Genomic DNA, 8,974 nt, shown 5'->3' with positions numbered 1-8,974 from the left:
AGAAATATTTATGAACGTTGCTTATATCTTTTATCTTCACTGTGACACAGTATGACATCACTGTGGTACAATCGCACAATGGGCATGACATCACATGACAATTTACCACAAACATGAGAATGACATCACTGACTTACAATGTAACTCACACAAAGGCTGACATAACAACAGTACAATCTATCACACGGAGAGAATGACATCACCAGGTCACAATCTATCACACACACACACATCACTGACACACAATGTATAACATCACCATGGTGCAATGTCGCAGGCACAGTGAGTGAAGAGAAAGATGACATCACTGACACAATGTGTAACATCACCATGGTGGATTGGGGCAGACAGTGAGTGAAGAGAAGGAAGATGACATCACTGACACAATGTGTAACATCACCATGGTGCAATGGCGCATACAGTGAGTGAAGAGAAGGAAGATGACATCACTGACACAATGTGTAACATCACCATGGTGCAATGGCGCATACAGTGAGTGAAGAGAAGGAAGATGACATCACTGACACACAATCTGTATCACCACCATGGTGCAATGGCGCCCACAGTGAGTGAAGAGGAGGACGACATCACTGTCATGCTTTGCTGTACCTACCTCCAGACATATAACCTGTATAGTCAGACACATGTCACACGTCATGTGGATCAGATAAGTTGATCCTATTGGTCTCTTTATTGTCCACTCTGAACAGACAAGCCCCTCCCCCATCACACAGCTATTGTGGTCCAGACCCTGAGTTTATGGACTACTACACATAGGGTCACCAGTCCCATCCACTTTGTTGGCCCAGCCACTAGTTGATGTATATCCTATGGAAGTCATGCGCTCCGAAGGCCGCGTTGCACTTGGGGCATTTACGTTGCCTGGAGTCATATCGGGTTTTCACACACTCGAAGCAGAAGACATGAAAGCACTTGGTGAGAACGGCGTCCTTCTTCCGGGTATTGCAGCAGGGACAGGTGAGGCGGGCCTGCACGGGAATAAAGGCACAGGGGACACTTACAGTCCAGGGGTAACAGAGGATCATTACTGCACATATAGTAACAGGCTAGCGGTGATACTTCTTATAGAACAATGAGAATCCTTCCCCTCTCACCCCAATCATGGTGTCCTGCTCCATGGCCAGTGTGACCCCCATCTCATCATCCTATCACCCCAATCATGGTGTCCTGCTCCCCGGCCAGTATGACCCCATCACATCATCCTATCACCCCAATCATGGTGTCCTGCTCCCCGGCCAGTGTGACCCCATCACATCATCCTATCACCCCAATCATGGTGTCCTGCTCCCCGGCCAGTGTGACCCCATCACATCATCCTATCACCCCAATCATGGTGTCCTGCTCCCCGGCCAGTGTGACCCCATCTCATCATCCTATCACCCCAATCATGGCGTCCTGCTCCCCGGCCAGTGTGCGCCCATCTCATCATCCTATCACCCCAATCAGTGTCCTGTTCCCCGGCCAGTGTGACCCCCATCTCATCATCCTCTCACCCCAATCAGTGTCCTGTTCCATGGCCAGTGTGACCCCATCTCATTATCCTATCACCCCAATCAGCGTCCTGTTCCATGGCCAGTGTGACCCCATCTCCTCACCCCGACCACTGTGTCCCATCTCCTCATCCTTACCCAGACCACTGTGCCCCCATCTCCTCATTCTCTCACACCGACCACTGTGCCCCATCTCCTCATCCTCTCACCCCGACCACTGTGCCCCATCTCCTCATCCTCTCACCCGACCACTGTGCCCCATCTCCTCATCCTCTCACCCGACCACTGTGCCCCCATCTCCTCATCCTCTCACCCCGACCACTGTGCCCCCATCTCCTCATCCTTTCACCCCGACCACTGTGCCCCATCTCCTCATCCTCTCACCCCGACCACTGTGCCCCCATCTCCTCATCCTCTCACCCCGACCACTGTGCCCCCATCTCCTCATCCTCTCACCCGACCACTGTGCCCCCATCTCCTCATCCTCTCACCCCGACCACTGTGCCCCCATCTCCTCATCCTCTCACCCCGACCACTGTGCCCCCATCTCCTCATCCTCTCACCCCGACCACTGTGCCCCCATCTCCTCATCCTCTCACCCCGACCACTGTGCCCCCATCTCCTCATCCTCTCACCCGACCACTGTGCCCCCATCTCCTCATCCTCTCACCCCGACCACTGTGCCCCCATCTCCTCATCCTCTCACCCCGACCACTGTGCCCCCATCTCCTCATCCTCTCACCCCGACCACTGTGCCCCCATCTCCTCATCCTCTCACCCCGACCACTGTGCCCCCATCTCCTCATCCTCTCACCCGACCACTGTGCCCCCATCTCCTCATCCTCTCACCCCGACCACTGTGCCCCCATCTCCTCATCCTCTCACCCCGACCACTGTGCCCCCATCTCCTCACCCGACCACTGTGCCCCCATCTCCTCATCCTCTCACCCCGACCACTGTGCCCCATCTCCTCATCCTCTCACCCCGACCACTGTGCCCCCATCTCCTCATCCTCTCACCCCGACCACTGTGCCCCATCTCCTCATCCTCTCACCCGACCACTGTGCCCCCATCTCCTCATCCTCTCACCCCCGACCACTGTGCCCCATCTCCTCATCCTCTCACCCGACCACTGTGCCCCATCTCCTCATCCTCTCACCCAGACCACTGTGCCCCCATCTCCTCATCCTCTCACCCCGACCACTGTGCCCCCATCTCCTCATCCTCTCACCCGACCACTGTGCCCCCATCTCCTCATCCTCTCACCCCGACCACTGTGCCCCCATCTCCTCATCCTCTCACCCGACCACTGTGCCCCCATCTCCTCATCCTCTCACCCCGACCACTGTGCCCCCATCTCCTCATCCTCTCACCCCGACCACTGTGCCCCCATCTCCTCATCCTCTCACCCCGACCACTGTGCCCCCATCTCCTCATCCTCTCACCCCGACCACTGTGCCCCCATCTCCTCATCCTCTCACCCCGACCACTGTGCCCCCATCTCCTCATCCTCTCACCCGACCACTGTGCCCCCATCTCCTCATCCTCTCACCCCGACCACTGTGCCCCCATCTCCTCACCCGACCACTGTGCCCCCATCTCCTCATCCTCTCACCCCGACCACTGTGCCCCATCTCCTCATCCTCTCACCCCGACCACTGTGCCCCATCTCCTCATCCTCTCACCCGACCACTGTGCCCCATCTCCTCATCCTCTCACCCCGACCACTGTGCCCCATCTCCTCATCCTCTCACCCCGACCACTGTGCCCCATCTCCTCATCCTCTCACCCGACCACTGTGCCCCATCTCCTCATCCTCTCACCTGACCACTGTGCCCCCATCTCCTCATCCTCTCACCCCGACCACTGTGCCCCATCTCCTCATCCTCTCACCCCGACCACTGTGCCCCATCTCCTCATCCTCTCACCCCGACCACTGTGCCCCATCTCCTCATCCTCTCACCCGACCACTGTGCCCCCATCTCCTCACCCTCTCACCCCCGACCACTGTGCCCCATCTCCTCATCCTCTCACCCCGACCACTGTGCTCCATCTCCTCGTCTCCTCATCCTCTCACCCGACCACTGTGCCCCCATCTCCTCATCCTCTCACCCCGACCACTGTGCCCCATCTCCTCATCCTCTCACCCGACCACTGTGCCCCATCTCCTCATCCTCTCACCCCGACCACTGTGCCCCATCTCCTCATCCTCTCACCCGACCACTGTGCTCCATCTCCTCATCCTCTCACCCGACCACTGTGCCCCCATCTCCTCATCCTCTCACCCCGACCACTGTGCCCCATCTCCTCATCCTCTCACCCCGACCACTGTGCCCCATCTCCTCATCCTCTCACCCGACCACTGTGCCCCATCTCCTCATCCTCTCACCCCGACCACTGTGCCCCATCTCCTCATCCTCTCACCCCGACCACTGTGCCCCATCTCCTCATCCTCTCACCCGACCACTGTGCCCCATCTCCTCATCCTCTCACCTGACCACTGTGCCCCCATCTCCTCATCCCTCTCACCCCGACCACTGTGCCCCATCTCCTCATCCTCTCACCCCGACCACTGTGCCCCATCTCCTCATCCTCTCACCCCGACCACTGTGCCCCATCTCCTCATCCTCTCACCCGACCACTGTGCCCCCATCTCCTCACCCTCTCACCCCCGACCACTGTGCCCCATCTCCTCATCCTCTCACCCCGACCACTGTGCTCCATCTCCTCGTCTCCTCATCCTCTCACCCGACCACTGTGCCCCCATCTCCTCATCCTCTCACCCCGACCACTGTGCCCCATCTCCTCATCCTCTCACCCGACCACTGTGCCCCATCTCCTCATCCTCTCACCCGACCACTGTGCCCCATCTCCTCATCCTCTCACCCGACCACTGTGCTCCATCTCCTCATCCTCTCACCCGACCACTGTGCCCCCATCTCCTCATCCTCTCACCCCGACCACTGTGCCCCATCTCCTCATCCTCTCACCCCGACCACTGTGCCCCATCTCCTCATCCTCTCACCCAGACTACTGTGCCCCCATCTCCTCATCCTCTCACCCGACCACTGTGCTCCATCTCCTCATGCTCTTTGATCTCAGGGCCCTCTCCCATCTTACCCGATACTCTTTAATCTCTTCCTGTAGGATTTGGTCGGCATCTGCATAAACTTCCATCTTCTTCTGTTTCTCTAGTTTCTCCGCAGCCGTGAGATCTCCTCTGCGTGGAAGCACCAGAGCATTAGCAGAGGGTGGGCAGAGGAGGAAGGGGGGTAAGGGGGTGGACACCCATGTATATGCCAATACCTGTGCTCGCTTTAAAGTGAACGACTCCTTCTCCTTAGCTGTACGGTTGTCACATACAAAGCTCTGAGTATCTCGGAGAGTGCTCACAATGTGCTCAAGCTGAACTTTTAGGTCTTCTGAGAGCTGCGCTGCTTCCACGGCCTACAGGAAAATACGATGAGAAATAGAAAATATAAAGGCAATAAGTCTCCCTGTCCCACCCCTGAGATCAAATGGGGAGGGGGACACGTGGTGCATGTCAGAAACAAACCCTTGCAGGGAAATGTCTTCCCTTCCTACAGATGGGTCTGTGTTTTCTACATACAGTCACTTTGCTGTACACCTCTTACCACTGACTGACGCCCCACCCCATCAGTGACTGTTGCAGCAGTCACCCCCCCACCAGTGACTGATGCCGCAGACCCCCCCCCCCACACACACACACCCCAGTGACTGATGCCGCAGACCGCCCTACCCCATCAGTGACTGTTGCGGCAGTCACCCCCCCCCCCCCCACCAGTGACTGATGCCGCAGAACCCACCCCCCCACACCCCAGTGACTGATGACGCAGAAACCCCCCCCCCCCACCCCAGTGACCGATGCTGCAGACTGCCCACCCCATCAGTGACTGATGCCGCAGACCGCCCACCGCATCAGTGACTGTTGCAGCAGTCACCCCCCCCCCCACCAGTGACTGATGCCGCAGAACCCACCCCCCCACACCCCAGTGACTGATGACGCAGAACCCCCCCCCCACCCCAGTGACTGATGACGCAGACCGCCCCCCACCCCCCACCCCAGTGACCAATGCCGCAGACCAACCCCCCATACCCCAGTGACCGATGCCACAGCTCCACCCCACCAGTGATGGTTGCAGCAGACCCCCAAACCACTGACCGATGCAGCAGACCCACCAAGTGACCAATGCCGCAGATCCCGCCCATACCCCAGTGACCGATGCCGCAGCCCCACCCCACCAGTGATGGTTGCAGCAGCCCCCCCCCCCCCCACCACCACCACTGACCGATGCAGCAGACCCACCCAGTGACCGATGCCACAGACCCACCCGCCAGTGACTGTTGCAGCAGAACCCCCCCCCCCCCCCCCGCCACCAGTGACTGAAGAAGCAGAATCCCCTTCACCATTGACCGCTGCAGCAGAGCACCCTCCCCACCAGTGGCAGAAGACACATACCAGTAACCACTGCCAACCTCTACCAGTAGCACTGCTGTTACTGTGCCAGTATAAGAGAACTGGTGACCAGAGCTCTGGTAAGAAGCATCCTGGAAGCAACGATCCCAGAGCAAGTCCGGAAAGTGTGTGCAGGGAGATGTAACAGGGTTGTGTGTATACTGTAACTATCATCAGTCACAGCTCATAAGCCCCACATACATAAGTAGTCCCGGCACCGGCGACCCCTGTCCCTGCATTCAGCACAACTCACCTTCCTTTTCTGTATCTCTAGCGCCTGTGTGCGCAGCGTTAGCTCCTTCTCTATGGCAGCCAGTGATGTGTGCAGCACCCGCTCCCGCTCCTCCAGCTTCTGCACCTGTAAGAGCTGAGCGTCCACCTGCGGGAGAAAACGAGAGTACCTTAGGTTAACTCTTTCTTCGAGGTCCCACAGGGTGACATCGGGGATGTCCTAAAGCCGTACTTAAGGGAGGGAATTTGCCTGAGGTGTCAGAAGAACCCGACGACCAAAGGAAGCTTCCTGGGAGGCGAACGTGTCAAATGCATAGAACTTAACAAACAGACGATGAACAGACGACCACGTTGCAGCCTTGCATAGTGTTCGGCAGACTCTCCACGGCGTGCTGCCCAAGATGGACCTACCTCCCTGGTGGAATGAGCTTTGATTGACAAAGGTATGGGAAGATTAGCCAGTTGGTAGGCCTGTTGAATTGCCATACGAATCCAGCGGGCTAGTGTTTCCTTGTTCGCTGGCCAGCCCCTTCTTGTGGAATCCATACAATACAAAGAGAGAATCTGATTTTCTGATGGCTGCGGTACGTTCCAGATAAATGGTCAGAGCCCTGACCACGTCTAACAGACGTTCATCCTCAGAATTGAACGCTGGTACCACTATTTCCTGATTGATGTGAAATGTGGAAATTACTCTATGGAGGTGAGATGGTCTGGTCTGTAACACCGCCCTATCGGAATGAAAAATGAGAAACAGGGATTTGCAGGAGAGAGCTGACAAATCTGACACCTGTCTGGCTGATGCCATAGCTAAAATAAATACTGTATTAGCTGTGAGCCACTGATATTCCACCGATTGTAGTGGTTCAGTCTGGAGGTCTGGCCAAAGCCTGCAACACCAGAGACAGGTCCCATGGTGTTGTAGGAGGAACATATGGTGGTTGGATACGTAGAACTCCTCGAGTGAATGATCGTATATCTGGGAGAGAAGCAATTTTTCTCTGGAACCAAACTGACAAAGCCGAAATATGGACCTTAAGAGAGGCTAGCCGTAAACCGATGTCTAACCCCCTTTGAAAGAAGGATAGAATTCTGGCAACAGTAAAAACCTTAGGGTCATACTGGCCGGATGCACACCACGAGAAATAAGTGTGCCAGATCCGGATTATGAATCCTGGCAGATGGTGGTTTACGTGCCTGAATTATGGTTTTGACAACTTTGGTAGAAAAACCCTCGTTCTTTAGTACAAAAAAAAGTCTCAAGCGCCACGCCGTTAAAGATAGCCGCCGAAGATCTGGATGCAGACAAGGCCCTTGGCTGAGCAAATCCGGTCGTAGAGGCAATTGGTAAGGTGGTTGACACGACATTAGCTGAAGGTCCACATACCAATGCCGGCAAGGCCAGACCGGGGCCATCAGAATGAGATCCCCGCCCTCTAGTTTCAATTTCCTGAGTACTCAAGGTATCATGGATACTGGAGGAAACACATAAGGAATATGATAATTCCAGGGTATTGACAGAGCATCCGTGAAGCTGGCTTGAGGAACCCTGGACTGCGACCCAAACGTTAACACTTTGTTGTTGTGTCTGGTCGCCATTGGATCCACATCTGGAATGCCCCATCTTTTTATGAGAAGGGAGAAGACCTCGGGGTGGAGCGACCACTCTCCTGGATGAATGTCTTGGCGACTTAGGAAGTCTGTCTCCCAATTCAGTAAACCCGGGATGAAGGCCGCCGATACAGCCAAAAGGTGTTGTTCTGCCCACATCAGAATTTTGGACACTTGCCGCATGGCTGCTGTGCTGCGTGTGCCTCCTTGGCAGTTTATGTATGCCACTGCTGTGGCATTGTCCGATCTGACTTGGACTGGCTTTCCCGTATACGGCCCGAAGCTCCAGTACATTGATAAACAGACGAGATTCTGGTTTGGACCATACGCCTTGCAAGGACTGTGATTCTACTACCGCTCCCCAGCCTCGCAGGCTGGCATCGGTAGTGAGTAGGGACCATTTTGTGAACCAAAATGGGTGACCCTGGGTTAGACGGGTGGTTTGGAGCCACCACTGAAGGGACACCCAAACCTCCTGAGTCAGTAAGATGAACGTGGTTCTGATGTGATGGTGATGTCCCTCCCATCTCTACAGTATGAGACGTTGAAGGGAACGTGAGTGAAATGGTGCCAACTCGACCATGTCGAAAGTGGATACCATGAAAGCAGAGATAGTCTTCAGGCCTGCGTGTCCAAAGGAGCTCCCAGATTTAGCATCTGCTGCGATGGGGTGAGAGACGACTTCTCCCAATTTAGGAGCCAGCCTGCTCAGACAGGCCTGTGGAACAAGCCCTGCATGACAGGAGCTTGGGAGACTCTGAGTGTGCCCCCGTTTGGACATAGTGAAATCACCCAAATAGTGGGGGAGTATACAATAGGAATAGCCCTGAGGGGGAACCTAGAGTGATACACAAACGTTATTATACCAGAGAGGATAAAACCTCTGAATCCTCAGGGACAGTGATATAGAACTGACAGGAGAAGGGTTAGACTAGCACTAAGTCACATACACAACACAACCAGCAGTTGGCTGAGGCAAATTAATGCCACTGCACCCCAATCAACCACTATACCCTATGGGGTAAGTGGGATGTAGGTGTCTGTGAAAGCGCTACAGCGTGTGTGCGGTTTCACAGGGGAGACTGTATACACACTCTAGGAGACTGGCCACATGCAGAAAATGGCTGCCGGACTGAGAGAGCAG

General features: G+C 55.6%; 1 protein-coding gene across 1 annotated transcript in view; it reads right to left on the bottom strand.

Annotated features, from left to right (window-relative positions):
• Positions 1-657: 657 nt before the first annotated feature.
• RNF40 (ring finger protein 40) overlaps positions 658-8,974 on the bottom strand; it is a 60,900-nt gene continuing 52,583 nt past the window's right edge. Inside the window, 5 exon segments of the mRNA XM_083152208.1 lie at positions 658-989; positions 4,632-4,711; positions 4,714-4,729; positions 4,818-4,958; positions 6,242-6,367. Coding sequence (XP_083008334.1) covers positions 813-989; positions 4,632-4,711; positions 4,714-4,729; positions 4,818-4,958; positions 6,242-6,367 — 540 coding nt within the window. The 3' untranslated portion in view covers positions 658-812.

This window comes from Crinia signifera, chromosome 7 (assembly GCF_055691185.1).
Source record: "Crinia signifera chromosome 7, ASM5569118v1, whole genome shotgun sequence".
Taxonomy (NCBI): Eukaryota; Metazoa; Chordata; class Amphibia; order Anura; family Myobatrachidae; genus Crinia; species Crinia signifera.
Note: the sequence above shows the minus strand (reverse complement) of the source record. Positions and strands in the feature narration are given on the sequence as shown.